At 38.2% G+C, this 26,879-nt stretch overlaps 1 protein-coding gene across 1 annotated transcript in view; it reads left to right on the top strand.

Annotated features, from left to right (window-relative positions):
- Window positions 1-26,879, top strand: part of COL14A1 (collagen type XIV alpha 1 chain) — a 231,472-nt gene that overhangs the window by 69,242 nt on the left and 135,351 nt on the right. Inside the window, exons 11-18 of the mRNA XM_007451664.1 lie at window positions 192-337; window positions 3,002-3,131; window positions 6,408-6,547; window positions 13,661-13,787; window positions 15,210-15,349; window positions 15,836-15,968; window positions 17,503-17,562; window positions 19,217-19,368. Of these exons, the coding sequence (XP_007451726.1) occupies window positions 192-337; window positions 3,002-3,131; window positions 6,408-6,547; window positions 13,661-13,787; window positions 15,210-15,349; window positions 15,836-15,968; window positions 17,503-17,562; window positions 19,217-19,368 (1,028 nt within the window). The remainder of the gene's footprint in view (window positions 1-191; window positions 338-3,001; window positions 3,132-6,407; window positions 6,548-13,660; window positions 13,788-15,209; window positions 15,350-15,835; window positions 15,969-17,502; window positions 17,563-19,216; window positions 19,369-26,879) is intronic.

Genomic DNA, 26,879 nt, shown 5'->3' with positions numbered 1-26,879 from the left:
TTCCTGCTCTTAAACATTCATTATGTTTACCTTCCCCAAAGGGGCTTATATGGTCATGTGAACAGATTCAAGGCCAAAAATTACCTGAAAAATATGTTTAGTTTTAGACCCTAACTTATAGATAGATACCTTGAAATAAGCAAGCACACTGATAAATGGCTGACCATTAAAAAAAAAAACTCCTCTTGCAGTTTCTTTACCTATAGTTTCTGACCTTGAACTGTACGATGTGACTGAGAACAGTCTGAGGGCGAGATGGAACCCAGTGGCTGGAGCGTCAGGGTACCTGATCCTTTACGCTCCTCTCACGGAAGGCCTGGCTGGGGATGAAAAAGAGGTAATGCATGCTGCCTACCAGAGTCCTAGAATTTTTGACTTCCTTAACATAGTTTGATTTGTTTTTACTACAAAAATGTACAAAATTTATAAAAGTTACATTAGCAAAAGAAAAAAATCACTTGTAATCCCACCACCTAGAGGTAGCCATTGTTATCATTTAGTTAAGAGTCTTTTCCGGTGCATTTTAAACACAACCAATGGGAATGGCTTTGTAGTTTTCCTTGTAGTTTTCCTTTTGCTTACTGTGAATATCTTTCCATACCATTAAATAATATTTTATATAGTCATTTAAACAACTTTATAATATTCCATTGTTGGTTTGTGCCAGGTCATGTTTAATTAATCTCATGCTATTGGACATTTGGATAATTTGCTATATAGGGGAATTCCCTGGCAGTCTAGTGGTTATAGGACTCACACTTTCACTGCCAGTGCCCGGTCGGGGAACTAAGATACTGCAAGCCGCACAGGGGCTCGGCCAAAAAAAAGAGATAATTTGCTATATAGGTATACTTTTGGGACTATTCTTAACATATAACTTTGCATGGTTATCTGATTATTTCCTTAGGATAAATTCCTAGAAGTGAAGTTTCTTTTTCAAAGAGTATGAAAATTATTAAGGCTTATACTAGGTATTACCACCTTACTGTAGAGAAATTTTATACACTTGCTCTATGCAGATCACAAATGACTGTGATGACCCTATGTACACTGACTGAAAAATTTGTTTTACTAATTTGAGAGGTAGATAAATGTATCTCATGGATGTGAATTTTTTTGCATTTTTTCCATTTTAAATGATGAATCTTTGACTTTCAAATCATTTATTTTAGTCCTTCTTTTTAATTTATAGTTAACAATGATTACAATATGGATATTCAAGGAATAAAGCAGAGATGTCTATGACCGTTGGGAGTGTTGACCAGGCAGGTGGAGGGGTTATGAGAGGGAGTATAGCACTCGACCCTTTAACATTACCTAAAACCTGCCTCTTTTGACAAGAATCTTTAGGGCCAATAATATGGTGATTCTAGTGTCAAGAACAGAATATTGGTGACATGTGTTCTTTTATTACCAAGGCTTAGACAGTTTTTGCCCACTTGGATTTAATGTCGATCTGAATTATTTTGGTGGAAGGGAAACTTTAAAATGATGCTAAAAAGGCACTAAGCTTCACCAGGAAAGAGAAAAATAAAAAAGACAGGAATACCAGTTCACACCCAATAGATTAGCAAAGTTTTTAAAGTCTAATAATGCTACATATTAGTGAGCATGTGGGGAGACAGAAACATTCATGTAAACTGGTGTGTCAATTGGTACAGCTGCCTTGGAGAATAATTTGAAATATTTCATCAAGTTAAAGATATATACAAATTTTTACGTATATATCGTAGAGAAACATCCTTCAAGGACCTTTCAATGCAGGTACTTGGTCAGAACAAAATATTGCAAACAACTGCCATGTTCATCAACAGAATGGAAAATAATGGCATATTTATACAAAAGAATCTCATAAGGGAATTAAATAATATGAGCTCTGTCCCTGTGTTTCAACATGGCTAAATCTTGAAACCTAATATTGCCAGGGAAAAAACCGTAAAAATATTACACTGAATGGTCCATTTATGCACGTTGTTAAACATACTGAACCATATATTGCTTATAGATATATTTGTATGTATGCAGAAGTAAAAAAATGTATCAATGAGATACACTTCAACATTAGGGTAGAGGTGGTGAGAAAGAGTTTGTTTTATTTGACTGTGTAGTGCTTTTTAGAATAAGATCTGATGTGCATATAACAAAATGTTGATATTTATTAAATTTGGGTAGTGGGTGCATCAGGGAATATTACTTTGTTTTCTCTACCTTTATATTATATACACTGAGATATTTCAAAATTAAATATTTTAATTTGACCATACCACTGCCAGTTGTATGACAGGGGACAGTCTATGAAGATATTTTTCCTCTTTCCAAAACAAAAATAAAACCATTCCTGTCACACAGGTGTCACACAGTTGCCACACACTGATAATGTTGTCTAGCTTGACTGACCCCCAGGGTCAGAAAAATCATCCCCAAATCAAGAAGCAAATTGCCAATTTGAGCATCAAGGTGGGTTGATCTCTTTGGACTCCTGGAAGAGACTTGCAATCCAAGTGGACAAGCCCCTCTGTTGAATGGGGCCACACTGGTCTGGCTCCATAGGCTTTGCAGCAAAAACTGGGCATCCCATCAGAGGACTGGTGAGAATTAGCCAAGGGGTGAAAGATGACCACTTGGCATCCCACTCTCAGCATGCTGCCTGGAACTTACTCTCTTTGTAGAGAACATTTCTGATTCATCTCCACCCATGCTCTTCTGGGGACCAAATATTTGACACTGTTACTCTGGCTGCAGCTGCCACTGGTCCAGATGTAAAGAGTTATCCTAAAAGAGCGCTCATGGTACATTCAGTTTTATATGGTTTCATAGCTCCTGGTTCTAATATAAAATAACATGAGACAATGAAAAAAATTATGGCTTGAAACCTGTTTGATGAAGGGTTTGTGAGGAGGCAGAGTCTTATTACATAAAGTCTCACCTGTATTCAGCTGTGCTCTGATCAGCATGAATAATACACACTGGCAAACGATCTGATAATGTGTGTTGTTTTCAGATGAAAATTGGAGAGACCCACACGGATATTGAGCTGACTGCGTTGTTGCCCAATACGGAATACACAGTCACAGTTTATGCTATGTTTGGAGAAGAGGCCAGCGACCCTGTTACAGGACAAGAAACAACATGTGAGTGGTTCAGTCAGTCAGATGAAATGCTGTAATAAAAGCCCAAACAAATATGGGGATTCTGAATTAGAAATACTGGTTTAGGTTGAAACCTCGTAAGAGCTAATTGTAACGTAAGAAAATGTCTAATTTATTTAGGGGAAGGAAGTGTATTTCTTCTCGTCTTGTTGTTATTGAGTCACATGGATTCTAGAACTGAACGGTGGCATCCTCTAGATGATGCCAGTGTCCTTGTCTAAATCCAAGTGCTAGAGCAGAATATGGGGGTAAAATATGGGCTTTGGAATCAGAGCAGCCAAGATGTGAATCCCAGCTAAAGTCATATTTTGGGTGGGTGACAATGGGCAAGTGATGGAGCATTATTGAGCCTATGAAAGGAGGAACAATAACCTTATAGCACGTGGTTGATAGAAGATTAAATACAGTAATACAAATGAAAGTTATTAGCACACAGTTACTCAATATTTTTTTTTACTCCCACTCTTACCAAAATTCACACTTTTTCTGAAAATCTTTGATGTCCTCCTGATCTTAGACTATTATTATTATAATTAGTTTTTTAAAGTTGAGTAAAAATTGTATTGGCAAGTCTAATTTGGGTAAATGTAGGCAGTTCATAATATTTTTAAGAGTTGTAGTTATCTATTTGAAAATGTGATATAGAGAAAATGCTACCCTGCCAAACTAACAATGTTTTGTCACCTACGATTAAAAATAGGGGTCTATTCATTGTGTTTTGAATAAGAAAGGGCAAGGAGATGAGGTCTCTCACGTCACTCTGAGCCTGGAAGGAGGTGAATAGCACGATTTCTACTGTGCTTTTGTCTTGAAGATTCTACTTGAGAAACATACAAAGAAATTTAATGATAAGGAAATTTTCTCCCACATCCATTCTCTGTTAGTCGAGGCTATGTTGTCTTGCTCTTCAGAGGAAGACCGGTGTAATTAAAACAACAAACCACAAAACTGGGAGAGCCCAAGAAAGAAGGAGAAAAGAAATAAGTCAGAAAGCATCTAATATATCACTTAAGTCAATTTTGGGACTCTGTAGATTTGGAAGGAAAACTTTTCCCAACCACCCATCTCTCTGTTTCACTCAGAATACTCATTTGTTCATTCAGGTTTCCCCTACTCTTTGAAAGTAGTGTTCCCATGAAACCGTTCGCAAACTGAATGACATAAAGCAAAGAAGCAATTAATTTTAGGACACATCTTGCTAATGGATGCACAAAATAAATCAAGATAAAGCACAGATGCTCACAGACAGAGTTCAAAGCTGTGGCGGCTTGATGCTGAGATGCTGAGTGTAGTTTCCAGGGGAAGGAGCTTGGCAGGGCCGCTCTTGCTGCCTGAGGTGCACGCTGTCTCCATGATGGTTTGCTGCAAAGCAAAGCCTGAATGCTATTTTTGCTTTTGCCTTTTTTTATGAAAGCAAAAATCCTCTTTAGATTTCTTTCAGTCAGTGAAACCTTGAGTTAGGTACTAATGTTGGTCCTTTGCAAGAGCAAAGAGGCCTAAATTGAACTTTCAAAAAGCAGATACTTGTAGTTTTAAAAAGTGTCCATGACTCCCATTAGTAGTTGATTTTTTAAAAAGTCCTAAAAATGATATCCTGGCTACCTGTTCCTGAGACTGACACTTTTATGCACTGAGGAAACTAGACATTGTTCCACTATACTGCCAAGAGTAACTGAACTCCAGAAAAATTTAGAGCTAAGTGTGCACAGCACTAAAAGTAATTACATTGCTTTTCTCTCTCCTACACTTTCTAGCCCTTTAAGTGTAGAGAGTCACCAAGTCCTATAGGTTCTTTATTACCATATAATCGGTACATATTGAATTAATGAAAGGGTTAGCTTTTGGGGTGAGGAAACATCATGCTTATGGCTACAGCTGACAATTGTCATGATTTATTTCCTAGGTTGTTATTCTGCTGGTTCTATCGGCACAGGCTCTCAAATCAATTGATCAATTGCCTGGGTTAAATTCAAACTGCTCTTCTGCTTCTACTAACTGTGACCTTGGCCAAGTTACCTCAGTTTCATGATCTGTATAATGGGGCTAATTGTAAGCCTATCCTTGCTGTCTAAAGTAAGGATTTAATGAGATAACGTGTTACATCTCAGGCTCATAGAAAGCCTGCAGTCAATCTTAACAATTGTTTTTTACTGTAAACCTGTAAAAGCTCACGAAGCCCTCAAAGATTATTGACAAATTTTATCTGTTGACTCAGAAAGGGATCCTTTAAGCAGTGCAAAAATCTTTGGAACTGGTAGTCAGGAATCTGCAGAAATATTAACACCTCTTTAAATACTTTTAAAGCCACAGCAAAGTGTTTATTTTTATCTAGTCTCCCAAAGCCAGCGGGAGGTATCCAGGGCAAGACTCCTACTCGTTGATTCAAGAAATATTTATTGAGAACTTGCAATACTGGGGATAAAGAGGGGAACAAAATTAAACCAAATTCTGCAATCCCCTGAGATTACAGTATATCTGAAGAGAGAGACAAGAGACCAATAAATGTGCAATAAAAAAAAAAGAAGAATCCGGGAAGGGAGTTAGGTAGTATTGAGGTGGAAGGATTATTTTACATAAGGTGATCATGGAAAGCTTCACTGAGAAGGGGACACATGTTCAGAAACCTGAATCTTGGATGACTCCAAGGTTTTTGGCCTGAGCAATGGGAGGCATGAGTTTTCATTTGTTCAGAGAAAGAGACTGAGAGAGAAGACTAGGAGAGGTGGCAGGAGTCAGTGGTTCGGGTTCCACATGTTAAGGTGGAAATGCCTAATAGATACTCATGTGGAGATGGCAGATGGGAAACCATTTCACGTATGGGAAACTGTGGATCAGAGGAGTAGAGTGACTTTGCCAGGATCCGATGATAGTTGAATGCAACAGCTAAGATCTAATTTCAGGTGTCCTGGTTTTTGATCCATTAGTTTTTTAATTTGTATCAGCCTATAATAATAGCTTTGACTAGAAAAGAAAGGCACAGAAGATTTACCTAAACCTCATTTATTTCTAAGAATGTGTAATTGTTTGCTGCTATTCATTCTCTACAAGGAAAACTTTTTTTCTCTGTTGATGTGTTAATGTTCTTTGTTATCAGTTATTATCTGGGTGAAATTTTTCATATGTAAGTAGTTCAGAAGTCAGAGGTGCTGTGTTTTGGGAGTCTTTTTTACATGAATGTTATTTAAAATTGCGTTTACTGCAAAGTGCCCTTTACTGCACTGAACTCCAGAAAACGTTTATTTTTCGTTTACTGCAAAGTGCCCTTAAGTCCACCCAGAAACCTGAGAATCTCCAGTGTTGGCTCTAACAGTGCTCGGTTAGCCTGGGACCCAACTTCAAGAAAGATCAGTGGTTATCGGATTGTATATAACAACGCCGATGGGACTGAAATCAATGAGGTAAGCTGTGGAACAGGATGTGCGTTTTTCCGGTGGTTGGGTCTTAGTTTTTTATGGCTATGTAACCGATCATCCCAAAACACAGTGGCTCAAAGCAATACTAATTATTTATTTTCTCTGGCTGTTTCTGTGGGTTAGGAATTGGAGTTGGGTGTGTAGTTCTGGCTTGGGATCACTCTTGAGACTGTAGCCAGGTAGTGGCTGGAGCTGATGTCATCACAGCAGCTTCCATGTTCATGTCTGGTACCTGGTCTGGAAAGGCTGGACCAGCTGGGAGTTGGAGCGGCTCTCTGTATCTCTAAGTAGATTCTTCACATGATCCCTTCAGCATGACAGCTTTAGGGGAGCTGGACTTTTTACCTGCTGGCTCAGGAGTCCCCAGACATATATCCAGAGAGACAGAGAGAGTGCTGGGTGAAAGCTGTGTCACCTTTTGTTACCTATCATCAAAAGTCACAGAAATATCACCTCCACCACACTCCATAGGTAGGAGACACCACAAGTCCCTGCATGGATACAAGATGGGGAGGGGAACAGTGCCAACCTATGGTGGGAGGCAAGTGGGATGGAGATAGATATTGGCACAGCCATCTTTGGAAAATACAGTCTGCCCTAGTGAATAGGGATAAGGAAGTATGTATCTTCACACAAGTAGTAAACTAGAAATATCAGTGTTTTTCAGGTTATCCCTCTGCTTTTTAGTAAACCGGCATCTGAAAGACCCTAGTTCAATGAGCTTACATTGAAAACTGAATCATTCAGGTTTTGTGTAGGAAGATACTTTCAAATAATAGAACTTATTGAAACCCCTGAAGATACAGTATTTTGTACTCAGTGACGAATACTCTTCAGAAATTCTCTCCTTGGAAATATATTTTCGCAGGCTAGATAGCAAAGTTATTTTTATTTTTTTTCCTTATCTTGGTCCAAGAAGCTAAGAAAACAAGGGAAATATGTTGGATTACATGATTTCTATTTTCTGACCAAATAGAGCAAATATTTTCATATGCAGAGACAAACTTTTTCCTACAAGTAAATCCAAGCAATATTTTGCGGAATGTGCCATCATACGGGACACTAGGCAATGAATGGACCATAACTGCACATTTGCTAACAGCACAGAAATACTGTTCAACATCTTTCATTAAATCTTCAAAAATCCTGAGGGCAAATAATTCTGACAAAGCTGGAATCTTTAGACTAGCTGCTTTGCTTTTGAAGATGAGATCCTGGAGTAGAAAAAGAAGGAAGTCAAAAGCACCAAGCTATCGGTGTCTCTTTGTCATCACCGAGAAATAAACTACTTTCCCAAGGGTTGCAAATTCAGCTGTGTAGGAAGGTTATGCAGATAATGTAAAGGAGTGCAGAAATTGTCACATCTACAAAGAAATACAGCCTCACCTGTTTTTCTTGAAATATGAAGCTACCTTAGGTTATATTTCATATTCCCATTTTGGGGACATGCATGTAGAAGAAATTCTCTACTGGAAGATAATAATAAATGACAACGGACAATGGGTTACAGTGACACGGATGCTGGGTGTGGTGGGGACTACCCTGCCGGGCAGTTTGTACATGTTCATTCAAGAAGCAGCCGGTGTCAGCTCCTGAAGACGGTTGCTGCACAGAAATCTAGCCGGGGGCTGCCAGGTCTTGTTCCCCTTGACTATGTGAGCAAGGATTTTTATTTCTGTGTGAAACTTGCCAATTTTAAAATGTTGACTCATTGAACAATAAAAATAACAGGGCTTCCCTGGTGGTGCAGTGGTTGAGAGTCCGCCCGCCGATGCAGGGGACACGGGTTCGTGCCCCGGTCCGGGAAGATCCTACATGCCGTGGAACAGCTGGGCCCGTGAGCCATGGCCGCTGAGCCTGCGCGTCTGGAGCCTGTGCTCCGCAACGGGAGAGGCCACAACAGTGAGAGGGCTGCGTACCGCAAAAAAATAAAAAATAAAAAATAAAAATAGCATAACAACCGTATTCACTAGCATATTTTTTCACTGCAAAATATTCTTATTTGGTGATAATTTTTCATGAAATAAAAATAAATTATCATATATATGTAAATATGAGTTATATGAATATATTTATATTTTTTTATTGAGGTGTAATTGACATATAACATTATATTAGTTTCAGGTATACAGCATGATGGTTTAATATTTGTATTCATTGTGAAATGATCATAATAGGTCTAGTTAACATCAGTTAAAAAAAAATTATAGCTGTTCTGGCCTCTCATGGCGTTTTACGGTATTTGCCTTCATAAATAATGACCCCAGACTAATAATATATTTGTTAAGAAATACATGTGCTTTTTTGCAGTATTTTTCAATCTTGGGAGTGCCTTTGGCACTTGCTATTTCTAATTTGTATTGTGCTGGGAAATTAGAAAGCTATGTTTGATAAAACTGAATTTAAAATATGAGTAAATAGACCATGAATAAAAGTCTGAGAACATTTTATTTGAGTAAAATGCATAAACAATGTGTAGATTTTGTAACATTTCCATTTTGACTGGTGTGTGTGTGTTCTTAATTCTTAATTGTTAACCATGCAATTGAGACTAAAGGTTGCTGGATGAGTGTCTTATATAAGTCAAATATTACTTTACCTAGTTTTGGAATATATGATTTTAAGGGTGAATATTCCTACCATATTTTGCTTTACCTCTATTAATTTAAGCTTTTATTTAAAGATAATGCTACAATTGGATTTTTAGGAAATTCCCAAAATATTCTGGAATGAATTTCAAAATATCCCAACTAAAATCTACTTACTACATAACATGTAATTGATTGTAAAAGCTTGTTTTCAACTCAATTCCTATTTCTCTGCTTCACTTCCTCCCATCTTCCCTCCTTCACTTCCTCTTCCTCCTCTGTGTCTTTTCTGCATGACTCCTCTCCCTAACTTTTGGAGACCAACAATAAATAAAACAGAGCACTTAAACAAATGCTGCTGCTACTGATGATGGTGATGGTGATGATTATGATGATGATGGTGATGGAGATGATGATGGTGGTGGTGATGATGGTGGTAATGATGATAGTGATGATGATTATGGTGATGATGGTGATGAGGATGATGATGATGGTGATGATGATGGTGGTGATAATGATGATGGTGATGGTGGTGGTGATGATGATGGTGTTGATGATGATTATGGTGATGATGGCGATGGTGATGAGGATGATGGTGATGGTGGTGATGGTGATGGTGAGGATGATGGTGGTGATAATGATGATGGTGATGATTATGGTGATGGTGATGATTATGGTGATGATGGTGATGAAGATGATGATGATTGTGGTGATGAGGATGATGGTGATGAGGATGATGGTGATGATGGTGATGAAGATGATGATGATTGTGGTGATGAGGATGATGGTGATGATGGTGATGGTGATGATGATGGTGGTGATAATGATGATGGAGGTGATGATGATGATGATGATGGCAGCTAACACACATTGAGTGCTAATCCTGAGACAGCCTCTGAGATTTTTACAGAGAGCACCTTGTGCAAATTTTATAGAAAAAAATGTTGCCAAAGCCTGACCTGTCAAACTGCAGAAAGAAGTCATCTCAGATAGCATGTACTGTGAAAAGATTTGGGGAAATGTGCAAAGATGATGGAGAACTAAAGTGCTGCCATTTGAGTTTTAGAAATGAAAGGCCATAGTTTTTAGACTCTGAGAGACAAGTCCAGTCCCCTACAGCAGTGACTCAACAACAGAGCCCAGAGCAGAGCCCAAGTCCCTCATTCCTCATCAAGGATTCTCTTCATCCATCCTGGAATAGGCTGAAGTGAAGTTTTTGCTAGATAGTCTGAAAAATTTTTCTCAAAAATCGTTGCATAACAATGAGTCATAGTCATTTGTTACCATTTTCCCAAATTCTTCTCTTACATCTTAAAAGTACTACCAATAAAATGAGTTCCAGAACTTAATCTAAAACATAATATGATAACAAGTAAAAATAAATGATTCCTAGAAGTTTTCATTTGATGAAATAAAATGATCAATAATGAATGCATAAAATATGGTCTGGTTAGCATCAAATAAAATGTTTTTAATAAACTAGATCTTTTCAACAGATATATATATATGTTGAAAAAATATATATTAATATATATATTCAATATATAATGTTCAAAATACATATGCTTTTACATATTTATATGTGTGTGTATATATATATACACACTTATATATAAGTATACCAAGGCCTAACTATTCATTCCAGTTAATAGTTTTATATCTCCAGGAAAGTTGGTTAAGGTCTTTGTGCCTCAGGTTCCTCATTTGTAAAACAGTCATTATAAATACCTAGTGTTTGACGGGGGATAGGAGGCTAAATAAAACAATGAATGTAAGGTCCTTGGCACATTATAAGTGCTCAGTAAATCTTAGCCATTACGATTCAAAACAACAGAAAGCAACAGGAAATATAGTTTAGAAGAACATCTTGAACTCATATTTTAAGTATTTGTCTTCTCTGTGAGTTTAAATAATGGAGCCATACTGTAAATAGTATTTACAAACAGAGAATTTAGAGCGTGAAACACTGTGTTTAAGTTTTAGGAACTAGCTGGCTTTCCCTTGGGCAAGTTCCTTAACTTTTCGGAGTCTCATTTTTCCCATCTTCCACTTAGGGGTAATAATGAGCTACCTTACAATGTTGTGGTAAGGATGTAAGTACAACTAATGCATGTAAAGCATGAGATAATACCCAGACCAGAGTAAACATTAAATGCTAAGAATTACCCATAATATTATCAGGCCTAGATTCAGAAGAAGGTAATACATATTTTCAATTAACTATTGCTATGTAACCAAAACCCTGGCTTAAAATAACAGCCCATGATTATGTAACTTGGGTAGGCTCAGCAGGGTCAGCTTGTCTCTGCTCTATGTGGTTTCAGCTAAGGTGACTCTTACATTCATCTGGGAACTTGACTGGGCTGGAACTTCCAAGATGACTTCAGTCCATGTCTGGGGTGGCTGAAAAGGCTGGGGTTGGCTGGTCCTCTCTAGCAGAGTGGCTCAGAGTTCCAGAAACGTGAAAAGGGAAACTCCTTCCCCCAGGGCTGGCAATCTTTTTTTTGACCTGAGGTCAATTCCTTCAAGATGTCTATGGTTTCTGGATTAACGCTTTGCTCAGATGAGCCCTCTCCCTTTTTTTTTAAATCTCTTGTAAATTGGATCTTTGGTGCTTCCATCTCAGTTTTCATTTATGTATTCTATTCACTCAAAAAATATATGTAATTCAACATACAGAAGCAAAGAAGCTAAACGAGGTCCTGACCTCAAGGGGCTTACACTCTATGCAGGAAGTAATAAACATCTTCTACTAGGAAATAAAATAATTTCAGGCTGGGATGGGTGCTAGGGAGAAAACAAAGGCAACGATAGAGAATCACCCTAATGAGATATGTAGAAAAATGAACACCCCCATGAGGAGGTGAAATATAAGCACAGTCCTGACAGACGGTGAAGCCCGAATTTTGAAAAGAGCCAAGGAAATAGGGTCTCAGACAGAATGAATTGCATGGGCAAAGTCCCTGAGGTGGGAAAGACATGGAAAGAAAGTTGGTGTGTCTGACCAGGGATTTCTCTTTTTATGTGAAACTTACCAATTAAAACATGTTGACTCTGGGAGGGAGATGCAAGAGGGAGGAGATATGGGAATATATGTATACGTATAGCTGATTCACTTTGTTATAAAGCAGAAACTAACACACCATTGTAAAGCAAGTATACTCCAATAAAGATGTTAAAAAAAAAAATGTTGACTCACTGAAGAACCAAACTAACAGCAACTGTGCTCACCTTCTCCTGCATGGTTGCTCGTTTATTTAACTCCTACAGAAGTTATTGTGCATGACTGGCTACTCCTAGCAAATCCGGCTATAAACATTACATTTATTTGTATTAGCATTGCAAATTTTGTGTACCTCACTTTCTATATCTTTAATGAATGGAAATAATATTGGTTGCAACTATGTCATGAGAATTAACTGATAGGTATTCTATTTAAGGTTGTAAGATTAGAAATGTGAATATCTAAATGGTTTTATAATTTAGTATCTCTTTTGCAGTACTTATAGCTCTGCTGCCAGCCAAGTGAACTGCAGACAATAAAATGGCTTCTGTTTCCTATTCCTGTCTTACCCCTAGGTTCTTCATGACATTTTTTTTTCTTAAATTCCATATATATGTGTTAGCATATGGTATTTGTCTTTCTCTTTCTGACTTACTTCACTCTGTATGACAGACTCTAGGTCTATCCACCTCATTACAAATAGCTCAATTTCATTTCTTCTTATGGCTGAGTAATATTCCATTGTCTATAGGTGCCACATCTTCTTTATCCATTCATCCGATGATGGACACTTAGGTTGTTTCCATCTCTGGGCTATTGTAAATAGAGCTGCAGTGAACATTTTGGTACATGACTCTTTTTGAATTATGGTTTTCTCAGGGTATATGCCCAGTAGTGGGATTGCTGGGTCATATGGTAGTTCTATTTGTAGTTTTTTAAGGAACCTGCATACTGTTCTCCACAGTGGCTGTATCAATTTACATTCCCACCAACAGTGCAAGAGGGTTCCCTTTTCTCCACACCCTCTCCAGCATTTATTGTTTGTAGATTTTTTGATGATGGCCATTCTGACCGGTGTGAGATGATACCTCATTGTATTTTTGATTTGCATTTCTCTAATGATTAGTGATGTTGAGCATACTTTCATGTGTTTGTTGGCAGTCTGTATATCTTCTTTGGAGAAATGTCTATTTAGGTCTTCTGCCCATTTATGGATTGGGTTGTTTGTTTTCTTGATATTGAGCTGCCTGAGCTGCTTGTATATTTGGAGAATAATCCTTTGTCAGTTGCTTCATTTGCAAATATTTTCTCCCATTCTGAGGGTTGTCTTTTGGTCTTGTTTATGGTTTCCTTTGCTGTGCAAAAGCTTTGAAGTTTCACTAGGTCCCATTTGTTTGTTTGTATTTCCCTTTCTCGAGGAGGTGGGTCAAACAGGACCTTGCTGTGATTTATGTCATAGTGTCCTGCCTGTGATATAATAGCTGTTATGACTTCTTCCTTTTGCAGGTTGAAGTTGATCCTATTACTACGTTCCCTCTGAAGGGCTTGACACCCCTCACCGAGTATACTGTTGCCATTTTCTCCATCTATGATGAAGGACAGTCGGAGCCTCTGACTGGAATTTTTACCACAGGTAAAGCCTTATTAGGGTTTGAAAAGTTTCCAAGAGTAACTGTGTGGAAACCAGAAGCTGGAGCAGCTTCTTGAATTGTGATTTTGAAGAGATTGCATTTTAATGTTTGTTTACTTTATAGTATTACCCAGTGAACAATTAGGTGAGTAGAATGCCTACTGGCTACTTATCTTCTTTCAAAGCAAGGGAAAGAGGGACAGGACCATCTAAGTTCAAAGGTCTCAGTTAAAGAAAAGTGTGCATTGTTCTCTTCCTGATCTCACACTGTTTCTTTTGTTCTATTGACATAAAATTTTCACATTTCTTCCACTGATATATGTGTATATTAAGTTAAGCTTCCAAAATTACAGCTCTCCAACAGTTTTTGACCTACAAAAAAATCATGGTTTCATACCATTTAACCTAATACATCAACGTATAGCCAATAATTATTTTCATGAAGCTTGCAATATTAATACAACAATATGGGCCATTTTAAACACTAAAATAAAAAATAAAGCATGAATGCATTATTTTTCTTTTCTATATATACCCTGTAGTCAATAAATATCACTTCTTTTTGCCTCCTGGTGGAAAAATTCTATTGTTTGCTTTTTGGACCTATCATGAATTGCACTTGGAAACAAATTTAGTGCTGTACTGAGATGAGAAGGTAATTTGGAGAGAGATGAGAAATAAGCTGGACTGAGAAATAGTGTTCACAGAAAAAAGTTCAGTAATTTTGCAAAATCTCACAAGGGCTAACTGTAGTTGGAATTCTCATGGTATCCTGTCAGAGAGTTTTAAAATCTCTGATTTCATATAATAAAAATCAATGACTGACAATTCATTTTCGGTGTAATTAGATGTTATGGTCTCTGTTGTACATCCCAGGAGTGTTTAAGCAGTGAAATAATGGGTGTCTGATAAATTATATTTCACTTCTCATGGCAGCCACATGTACAAGATTAAGAGGATGAACGTTCTTTTCTAGGACTTAACTTATTACTAGAGAGTGATTTAGGCACGAAAGTGAATAAACCTAAAAGTGACATTTCTCAGGCCTCTAGGGCATCATTTTGTTAATTTCTTCAAAATACTGGGAAAATAGTATCTTTGTAAAGTAATGAATATCGCAGTCTTATTTTTTATAGTTAATGAAAAGGGCCAAATAGAGAATCTAAGAGTTCTGGAAATTCCTGGAAAACTGTAAAAATCTGCTGTGTCCCTGGTCTTCCTAACTTATACTGTGGGTAAATGCTGGAAACAGAAACATAAGCCCACACTGGACTAATTGGCACTGCTTTCCCTGCTTCCATGTGCTTTCCTAAAACAAGAGATTCACCAGAGAGTCTTCTCTACCTGTGGCCCCGGGGAGCTGCTTGAGTTATGGTTTTCTTACCTTCTCAGTTCCCTAACAAAATCTCTCTCCTTGGCTTACAGAGGAAGTTCCAGCCCAGCAATACTTGGAAATTGATGAGGTGACAACAGATAGTTTTAGAGTGACCTGGCATCCCCTCTCAGTTGATGAAGGGCAACACAAGTTGATGTGGATTCCAGTCTATGGTGGGAAGACTGAGGAAGTGAGTTGTCTGAGGCTGAAAATTAATCCAGGGCATTTTATCTGGAAGTGAATGCCCACTGCTGCATTTGAGTTGGTCTTTGTTTTAAGACAGATTGAGAATCCCAAAAGTAATTAATATTTTCCATGACCTGGAGTTTTACAAATGTCAAATCATATGACTTTTGTAAAATTAAAATGCATTTTTGCTAGGGCTTTAGTTATATATGTTATGTATTTCCAGATTCTTTGATAGTCATAAAAGAAATTTTTAAAAACTTCAAAAAAGGCCCCTTTTGAAATATTAATCATTTATTTGCTGAGAGATTTGAAAAGAAAAACGTCTCTGGTTTGACTTAAAAATTGAATTCAACGGCCCTGGAGTTGTTTATGCTTAGTCACTTATTGCTTACACTCGGGATAACATCTTTCCATTTTATTAGTTTTTCTTAACTTTTTCCTGTGTTATTCAAGTAAACCCAGTTACTAAGCACCAAATACTTTTCAGGTTGTCCTAAAAGAAGACCAAGACTCATATGTTATTGAAGGCCTGGAACCTGGCACTGAATATGAAGTTTCCCTGTTGGCTGTACTGGATGGTGGAAGTGAGACTGAGGTGGTGACTGCCGTTGGGACCACACGTAAGTCTTGGTCAGGCCAAGATGGACTTCACAAGCTCCGACCATTTATTCTGACACAGTCTTCACGCCACCAGGTTCCCTGCACATCAGCCTTATTCCTGGCTACAGAGGCTTTGTCCCTAGAACTCTTCATACATCTTTACCTTTAATTTCGCAATGTGTGGAGCACCTTATTAGACTCCTAGTCTATCATCACCTAAAGGCAGGGACCATATCTGTCTTGTTCACCATTATGTCCCCAACGCTTAGCACAGTTCTTGGCATATTTTAACTGTGCAATGAATATTTGTTGAATGGAGGAATGGATGGATGGATGGATGGATGGATGGATGAAATAAGTTATAAATGAGCAAACAAATAAATGTAGGGCAAAAATGTCCAAGAGTTTCTGGAATTTCCCAAGTTGATCTTGGTTCCAAGAATCCACAAAATTCACTTGCTGATTCATTTGTCCCTTCATTTTTTAAGTATGAAGTATTAACCACATATTAAATTGTCTTTGATTGGGTTCCCTGGAACCAGATTCTGAAGTAGAAAATTGCATCCAGAAGGTTTATTGAAGAGTGTAGTTGGGAGATACATCTATAAGGAAATAGGACTTAGGGAGAAGCTAAAACAGAGCCCTCAGCTAATTCTATTTGAAATTCTGGACCTGGTATGACCCTTCTGAGTGGTCCCAAGTTGAGTCAAAGGGGCTGGGCCTTTCTATCCCTGCATCCCCAGTGACTGGAGGCAGGCAATCCCCTGACAGAGTCTGCAACCCCAGGCAAGGCAGTTACCAGAGCTCTGAGCCATTGGCAGCTGTACTCCAGAAGCTGCTGGATGAGTATGTTGATGAAGAGGGCATCTAGGCAGATCACCACACAGCAGCTGCATCCACTGGTTGCCCAGGGTGGATACAAGAAATAGGAGATGCACTTCTTTTCTTTTTTTTTTTTTTTTTTTGTGGTACGCGGGCCTCTCACTGCTGTGGCCTCTCCTGTTGTGGAGCACAGGCTCCGGACACGCAGGCTCAGTGGCCATGGCTCACGGGCCCAGCCACTTCGCGGCATGTGGGATCCTCCCGGACTGGGGCACGAACCCGCATCCCCTGCATCGGCAGGTGGACTCTCAACCACTGCGCCACCAGGGAAGCCTGCAGATGCACTTCTTATTGTCTTCCTTGCTGGTCCTATTTGGCAGCCCCTTTACAACTTGATCTATAGCACTGTTTAATTTCTTTTCCTCACCATGGTTATGCCCCATTTCAAAGTGACTGGGAGGTTTCACAATTTTATAGATGTAATTCAAGTGTTTATATGAAGGCTGGTATCTGTGATTTGAAACTAACTTCTTTGGGTTTGTTTCCTTATCTGTGGAATAGATACAATGTCTGCCTTACAACTCACTTCTCTCTTGCAACCATGGTCAAGGTTGTTGTGAGAAACAAGTGACATAATATAGGTGAATTTTCTTTGAAAACTATAAAATGCTATACACAAATGTATAGAGTTATCATCATTACAGAATTTTAAAGTGAGGAATATTTTTTTAGTTGACAGTGTTTGGACAGAACCGCCTACGACCGAAGCACCTACCAGGCCTGTGACATCAGGTAAGGACAAATAGAACTCACTTCCTGTTTACCCGTAAGAAAAGTTTGATTTAAACAGAAGTTATATTATTCCAGTTTTACCCGTAAGAAAAGTTTGATTTAAACAGAAGTTATATTATCCCAGTTTTATTTGATTTATATGATTGATTAGGAACAGGGCATACCAGTTCAAATTTCACTCCCCTCAGAGCTCTCAACCTCTTCTTATCCCTAAATGCTAAATGGTCTTCTCGTCTACTAATCAGTATCACTGTGGTACTCTCTATTTTTCCCACCTTCGTTTTGAATTCCCATCTAATCTTTTAGAGAACGTTAGTATCCAGCCCGAGGAGTCTCTGCCCTACTCTTGGTCTCAGTGCCTTCTCCTATTGCTTTCTGTTGAGAATTATTCATATCATAGTTTCCATGCATTTCTGTGGGTAACTGTGGCTGGTGTACTGGTGTTCCTACATCAGCTATTTTCTCTCTCAGCTTAACTCTCCCCTCCATTATAATATACCTCCCAACTAGTTGTCACAGTCAACTAGATTAAGCAAGTTTGTTGATATTTATTTCTTGACCTAAAACCTTTCAGTGAATCTCCAATACCATTCATTTATTCATTCGTTCACTGATTCATTCATTCTTCAGTTAACCTTTACTGAACCCTTCTTTATGACCCCACATCTCTTAATCATAACATACAAGATGCTTCCTGACTGGGTTCTGCTTCCCTTCCTGGCCTCAACCATATGTTTCATGATTTTTCCATATCCTCCTGCCATCTAGAACTCCTAACCCTGAAGGTGAGATGTTGCATTCTGTACCTACAGCCTATTAGGTAAAGTTTTGCCTGATAAGTGTCACTCTCCTGTCTCCTCTGTGACACTTTCACTATTTTTGTCAACTGTAGATCATTGTATGTCTTAAAGGCCTAACCAGTCTGACATACAGGAAAAGCTCAATGAACGTTTGCGGAATGAATGAATAAATGAATGAAGAGAAGAAAGAGTCCATGTAGATGGACAGAATGAAAGGAAGTTGGCACAAGAGGGAGAAGAAACAATGGGACAAATGAGAGAGCAGTCACTTTGGGAGATGAAAAGGAGCGTGTCAGAGAAAACGAGTGAAGGAGTGTGGACAGATCTCAGAGAAAGGATGAAATCCATGTGGCCTGAGTGGATAGAGGCAGCCCTGGTGGGAGATTTCTGCTTTGAGTGACAAGTGTTAAAACAGAAATGGGGGAGCAGGTGATGGGATGTGTGTTGGATGCTAGATTGCACGCCGAGGTTGACCACATTTGGTCCCTCACGCCCACTTCTCCAGCTCAGCCCTAATGTGAAGTTCTCACAGTCGTGCTCCTCTTTGGGCTCCCCTTCTGGTTTCCTAGTCTAAGGGCTGCTCCCCAGTTCCCCTTCCTAGTATATATACAGAGCTGGTGGTTTGAGGGATCCACGATCTCACCTTGAGATCTCTTAAGCCCATTTTTGTTTGCTACCAGTAGGTATCATGGCTCTCTATTAACTAAAGCTGAGTTGTTCTCGCTTCACCTGAGTCTACATGGTAGAGATACATTAAATGATACTTGTTGTCATGTCCACAAATCATCTCTGTAGCTCATTTTGAAATATGATGGATGAAAAGTTCCTTAAATACTTGGTTGTGTTTATTCCAGTTTTCCGCACAGGAGTCAGAAACCTGGTTGTAGATGATGAAACCACTTCTAGCCTGCGGGTAAAATGGGACATTTCAGACAGCAGTGTGCAGCAGTTCAGGGTGACCTACCTGACTGCTCAAGGGGACCCTGCCAAAGAAGTGGTAGGAACGGTCTGTATAAATACAGCTGACTAGCAACTCCCCAAGTTTCCTGACTAACCAGGCTAACGAGACTATTTCCCGAGATTAATGCAAGCTTTACTGCCCATTTCTTCATTTCTCTGGAAACTAATGTTTTTGCTTGATCCGAACTTAACAACTGGTCTCCTGATGACTTTCTGTCTCCGAAACGTGCTCTGCATACAACCTGCTTTAAATTGATAAAGCATCTGAACCTTCTTTACTGCTTTGCTTCTGTTGCCTCGACAACTTGTTAGAGCACAAAAATTGGGTCATAAATAGTCCATTATACACTTGTCTGTGTGTGTGTGTGTGTGTGTGTGTGTGTGTGTGTGAGTGTGTGTATACTTTTGATATGTAAATTTTTAATATATAAACTTCTTTTATTTATTTATTCATTTTGGTTGTGTTGCATCTTCGCTGCTGCACGCGGGCTTTCTCTAGTTGCGGTGAGCAGGGGCTACTCTTTGTTGCAGTGCACAGGGCTTCTCATTGTGGTGGCTTCTCTTGTTGTGGAGCACGGGCTGTAGGCATACGGGCTCAGTAGTTGTGGCTCGTGGGCTCTAGAGCGCAGGCTCAGTAGTTGTGGCACTTGGGCTTAGTTGCTCCGTGGCATGTGGGGTCTTCCCGGACCAGGGATTGCACCCGTTTCCCCTGCATTGGCAGGCGGATTCTTAACCACTTCCCTGCAGCACCAGGGAAGTCCAATATATAAAATTCTCTCTCTATATATACACATATATAACATTTTTGCCCTTGGGAATCTGATTAAAAGTTTTTAAATGAAGCATAACTCAAAGGTCTTCTTTATGCAGTTGAAGTGTTCCTAATGAAATGCTATCCATTAACAAATAGTTGTATTTTTCACTGACATTGACTCTCTTTGAGCAGATTTATAGTCATTTCTAATGTATTCTTAATCATGAGTGTCTCCCTGTGGGATTTAGATTTTTATGTGTTGTTTTCTTTAAGTTGTTTCATCTATATTTGTTTTTCTCTATTGAAAACCTGGGTAGACTCTTTTTTATTAAGAAATAAAGTATTTTTATTTTTTAAATTAAAAAAAATTTATACAGTTTTTAAAGGTTAGTTTCCATTTACAGCTATTAAAATATTGACTATATTCCCCACTTGGTATAATATATCTTTGAGCCTATCTTACACCCAATAGTTTGTGCCTCTAACTCCCCACCTCCCCACCTGTCCCCACTGGTAAGTACCAGTTTGTTCTCCATATCTGTGAGTCTGCTTCTTTTTTGTTTTATTCACTAGTTTGTTGTATTTTTTAGATTCCACATATAAGTGATATCATACAGTATCTGTCTTTCTTTGTCTGACTTATTTCACTTAGCATAATGCCCTCCAAGTCCATCCAAGCTGTCACAAATGGCAAGATTTCATTCTTTTTTATAGCTGAGTACTATTCCATTGTGTATATGTACCACATTTTATTTATCCATTCATTTGTTGATGGATGCTTAGATTGTTTCCATATCTTGGCAATTGTAGGTAGTGCTGCTGTCAACATTCTGGTGCATGTATCTTTTTGAATTAGTGTTTTTGGAAAACTTGGGTACACTCTTAATCGTGGCCTTCCCATGTTTTCTTTATTTACACCATACCATTCCTTTTACTCTAGAACCTGAAAATTGTTTCCTAGGCATACTTCCCATCAAACCCAATAACTCTGGTTTGTATCCAAGAGAAATTTTTCCTTTTAGTTATGAAATATGCTTTATTTAGCTTCATTAGTTGCATTTCTTTCCTTCTGCTGCATTATATTTGTGACACTCTAGGAAAGAAATCTCCACATACATTATTGTTCAAGAATAGCATTATTGTGCTCGCTTCAGCAGCACATATACTAAAATTGAAACGATACAGAGAAGATTAGCATGGCCCCTGTGCAAGGATGACACGCAAATTCGTGAAGCAGTCCATATTTAAAAAAAAAAAGAAAAAATGAATAGCATTATTATCCTTTCTTCCTTTTCCTTATTTATAAAGCCTTTGGTGGCAAATTATTTGTATCTGTATGATATCAATACATAAACAATGGTTTGAGCTCAAGAGTCTCTCAGGAAAGTACTTAATTTCAAGCTGATGGATGAATCATTGTAGAACACAATGATAACAATGGACAGTAACCACGTCCACTGTGAATAAGCAGAAGGTCCATGAAATCGGTCTGGGAGTACTTTTGGAAAATTAGTGGACACTTGAACAAAATAGGTTGAATTATAAATTCACTCGGATCATAGATTTCAAATAATCCATGATTGGAAAATTCAAAAAAATTAAAATTGTGCTTAGCCGTGGTAACTAAAGATCTAATTTGGATGTTTTATTTTCTCTGTTATTGCCCTCATATTTTAACTTAGTCCCTAAAATGAAACCCATAAAAACTTCCCAGAGTGAGAGTTTTGTTTTGGTTTTTGTTTCTACTCTTACCAAGAAACACATTAAGCTTCTTGCTAAATTATTCCTGCTAATTTGGAATGAGTTACAGTTTAATCTTGTGCATGCACGTACAAGCTATGCAAGGTAAAATAATAATAATATTTACTTTGGATTATCTCTAGATAATTTTCCCTATGCTAGTTTCTTTCATTTCACACTGTTTATTTTGAAACAAACTTGGACACCTAGATGAAGGAGAAAAGATCAAAAGTCTTCAACACACATGTGCCCCAGTTAAACAAATCCTTAATAAAAATGAAAAATATTGATAACTTTGATGGTGATTATTTACTGTGCAGAAATATTTTTGCTACACAGAAGAAAGTACTTTAGAATTCTTTAACTCTCAAGCCCCTGTAGTGAATTCCAATGAAATTGGATTTGTTCACTCTTAATTTACAGGCATATTTTCAGGGACTCAGCTGAGGAGTAATTGAGAATTTATATCTCAGTGTTTTATGAAATGTTACTACTATGTAAATGTAACGTATTATTATTACTGAAGACAGAAAGTGCATGCATCTAGATTTAGATTATAGAACCAACATAGGTCAGGAACTTGAAGATCTATATTCACTCCCACACAGCAAATGCATATCTTAAATATTTTCTTTTTTTTTGTTTTTTTATTGAAGTATAATTGATTTACAATGTGTTAATTTCTGCTGTACAGCAAAGTGATTCAGTTATACATATATATATTATATATACATTCTTTTAAAAAATATTCTTATCCATTATGATTTATCTTCCCAGTGCTATACAGTAGGACCTTGTTGTTTATCCATTATATATATAATAGCTTCACCTGCTAACCCCAATCCCCCACTCGACCCCTCCCCCAGCCCCTTCCCCTTGGCAACCACCATTCTGTTCTCAATGTCTGTGACTCTGTTTCTGTTTTGTAGACAGGTTCAACCAAATGAATATCTTAAAATAATGATGCAGGCAGGGAAAGACAGATGGCTAAAACATATTACAAAAGTGAGAAAGGAAATGTCTGGATAAGAGAAATGCCTCTTACCATCTTTCCAAATTTTCCTTAACCATAAAAGCTGATTAAATTTACCTGAGGAAATGATAAGCTAGAGTATTGACGTTAGAGAATAATATAGGTATATTGTAAACCAAAGTCAGGCTTTAATATATATAAAGCAAGGGGAATTAAAGTTACTTTTCCAATTGAGGTTAAGTGAAGTATTTCTTTATTTTCTAAGTATAATCAAATCTACCAAATATTCCCAATAAAAAGCTTTTGAACTCTTAGAAAGTAAAACCCCCTGTCAAATATTTCATAAGGATTGACTTTCAACTCTGCTCAGAAATATGGAGACGTAGCAATGACATTGCCCTGAATTTTGTTGTCAGGGGAGGGAGGTCTCACATGTCTCTATTTGTGAAAGGCCAATCAGGATTCCAGGCTTTTCTGGAACCTACATGTAAAAATCTAAAACCATGTCCTGAATTCTGAGTTGCAAGAAATGTTCTAGAGTAAGGAAACTCAGAGTGTGGCTCAGTCTCTTACAAGATAAGTTCAGGTATTAAGATTAAGCTTAGAAACGTTTACAGCAATCTGACATTGCTGGAACATCCAAGCATATGACTGTATTTTCTGGCGATTTTGTTTTACTGTATTTTATAAAAATATTGGTCGTCAGGGACTGAGATTAAAACATAACGGCACTAGCCCTACCTAGTCTTTCACCATAGAAGGCATGAAAATCACTGTCTAGAAACAGAACTTCCTAAGACAGGAACAAACTGAGATGTGGGGAATCCTCTTTCTACTGTGGAAACAGCTTGCTGGATGGGATCCAGGCTGCTCTGAAGAGCTCTGGACAGTAATGGAGCCAGACATGAAGTTGCATTTCTGAAAAAATTAAAAACATGAAGTTCACTGGTTAGATTTTCACCTCATTTACCCATGAGCATCTTTTATAGAATTGTTTTCTCGACAAAACCACCATCTGCTGTGACCTGTAGCATCTGTTTTTAGTGGACACCTATCTTTTTTTTTTTAATTTTATTCGAGTATAGTTGATTTACACTGTTGTGTTAGTTTCAGGTGTACAGCGAAGTGATTCAATTATACATATACATATATTCATTCTTTTTTAGATTCTTTTCCCATATAGGTTATTATAGAATGTTAAGTAGAGTTCCCTGTGCTATACAGTAAGTCCTTGTTGGTTATCTATTTTATATATAGTAGTGTGTGTATGTTAATCTCAAGCTCCTAATTTATCCCTTCCCCCCTGCATGTTTCCCCTTTGGTAACCATAAGTTTGTTTTCGAAATCTGTGAGTCTTTCTATTTTGTAAATAGGTTCATTTATATCATTTAAAAAAATTAGATTCCACATATGAGTTATATCATATAATATTTGTCTTTCTCTGTCTGACTTCTCTTAGTATGATAATCTCTAGGTCCATCCATGTTGCTGCAAATGGCATTATTTCATTCTTTTTTATGGCTGAGTAATATTCCATTATATATATGTACCACATCCTCTTTATCCATTCTTCTGTCGATGGACATTTAGGTTGCTTCCATGTCCTTGCTATTGTAAATAGTGCTGCAATGAACATTGGAGTGCATGTATCTTTTTGAATTATGGTTTTATCTGGATATATGCCAAGGAGTGGGATTGCTGGATCATATGGTAGCTCTATTTTTAGTTTTTGAAGAAACCTCCATACTGTTCTCCATAGTGGTTGAACCAATTTACATTCCCAATAACACTCTGGGAGGGTTCCCTTTTCTCCACACCCTCTCCAGCACTTATTATTAGTAGACTTCTTGATGATGGCCATTCTGACAGGTGTGAGGTGATACCTTATTGTAGTCTTGATTTGCATTTCTCTAATAATCAGTGATGTTGAGCCTTTTTATGTGCTATTCAGCCATCTGTATGTCTTTTTTTGGAGAAGTGTATATTTAGATCTTCTAAGTGGGCACCTATCTTTACCTTGCTTTGTGCAAACGATCAGAGGTCAAGTAGAAGGAACTTTGCATGGCCAAGAGGAGGTTTACATTTTCTTGGGAATGAGTATCATTAGGATAAAGAGGTTTGCTAGAGCAGTCAAGTGGAGTAGAGGGCAGTGATTTAAAAAAGGCTCAGGAGGGCTTCCCTGGTGGCGCAGTGGTTGAGAGTCTGCCTGCCGACGCAGGGGACACGGGTTCGTGCCCCGGTCCGGGAAGATCCCACATGCCGTGGAGCGGCTGGGCCCGTGAGCCATGGCCGCTGAGCCTGCGCGTCCGGAGCCTGTGCTCCGCAGCAGGAGAGGCCACAACAGTGAGAGGCCCGTGTACCGCAAAAAAAAAAAAAAAAAAAAGGCTCGGGCCAGATATTCAGTATTTCAATATGGCTTTTTTTGTTTTAACCCAATAACTATGTGGGTCTCAGTTTCCCCATCTGTAAAATGAGAGTAATCATACTTCTTACCTCAAAAGGTTGTGGTGAAAAGTAACTGAATTACTACATTAGAATACTTAGAGTAGTACTTGGCAGATAATAGCAGCTAGCTAAATGAGGGCTATTATTATAAACCACAGCAACTACTACCTGGCAAGCAAAAATGAGCCCTCCGAATGGTCCCATTGCTTTTCAGTACCCTACAGGCTAAATTTGATTGGTTCCAAGACCCTGTTCTTCTCAGTTTGAGGGGTGACCTTATTTAAGGAACATAATCATGGGTGGTTTGCTAGGCAGACAGCTCAGAACAAATGCCCAGGCTTTGGGCTCCAGAGGGTTGTATTGAAAAGAAATGCCCTAAAGGAAGCTGCATGGATAGGCTAAGACAAGACAGGGCAACCACAGTTCTTTCTTTACAAGTTCTTAATGCCAGGGTTATCTAACTCATCTTAGAATAAAACAGAGCTCCTTTTATAAAATCTCCCTCCTAGGACTACATCAGTACCATCCTGTGTATTTCAATATTGTTTCACATAAGGAGAAAATCATATTACTCTAATATAAATCACTTAATTCAGACTTCCTTTTTCATATTAAAAAAAAAAACAACCTGCTTTTAGAGTTTAGCAATATCTTAGCAACAGCTGCTTCTGAGTTCAACTCGAGGCTTTCGAGGGCTTATTCCGTGATTTATAGGTTCCTTCCCTCATCCAGAAGTAGACAGCATGCCCTTTGCCTGCTGGCATTTTACCTAGCTCTTGAATCCAAAAGCATCTCCAGCTGTCCCAGTCTTGTGACTCCCTTAAATGCGTTTGGGTCAGTTCTTACAACCTAGCATTTTTTCCAACCATAATTAAGTCTTTTAAATGGCCCAGAAATGTGCCAGCATCTAACTGCTGAAGCCTAGGCAGAAAGTTTTGTGGTTTTAGTATTGAGAACATGTGGCTTTTCTGGTCCACATATTTTTTTTAGAGATGCCAGGATTCGCACTATGAGCCACATGGAACATTGCACTGATGCTCAAGCGGTGTCCACCCCATCGCTGCATTTTATTTTTTGCAGCCTTTAGAGTCAGAGGAATGGTGATTTCAGATTGAGGAAGACATCTCCTTTCAGAAATAAAAAAGCTGCGACATTTTTTAGTGTTATTGGTAAATATCTTTCAACTCGGAAATCTTGGATTTAATGTGTGGTAATGTTGTTCTTGGCTAGCATCCACCCTTTTCTAAAATACTGGGATTAGATGATCTCTGAAAGGGAAAGAATGGAAGCCTGAATTTTCAAGAGGATTTTAAGTAGAATCAAATGTGATATGCGGGCTAGATTAAAGAATGAACACTCGTAAGCCATAGACACCTGCTTTCCAAAGGGAAGATTATTCTCTCTTCTGGCTGCTTTACAAATACTGAAAAGATGTTGAGAGAAGACTACCCCTTAGGGCTTAAGAGCTTCAAATGTAAGCCTTCCGTATTAGTGATTAGAAACTAAGGGGTGTTCTGAGGGGAATTTCAGAGAGAAATGCTTTTGCATGAATGCCCTTCTTTCTTATCATCACCCTCCAAGCACATCTCCTTGCTTCTAATTATTTCAACGTGCCTACAGTCCCACCGCGTTAGTAGAGCAGCAG

This window comes from Lipotes vexillifer, unplaced genomic scaffold, assembly GCF_000442215.2.
Source record: "Lipotes vexillifer unplaced genomic scaffold, Lipotes_vexillifer_v1.1 scaffold440, whole genome shotgun sequence".
NCBI classification, from domain to species: domain Eukaryota; kingdom Metazoa; phylum Chordata; class Mammalia; order Artiodactyla; family Lipotidae; genus Lipotes; species Lipotes vexillifer.
Note: the sequence above shows the minus strand (reverse complement) of the source record. Positions and strands in the feature narration are given on the sequence as shown.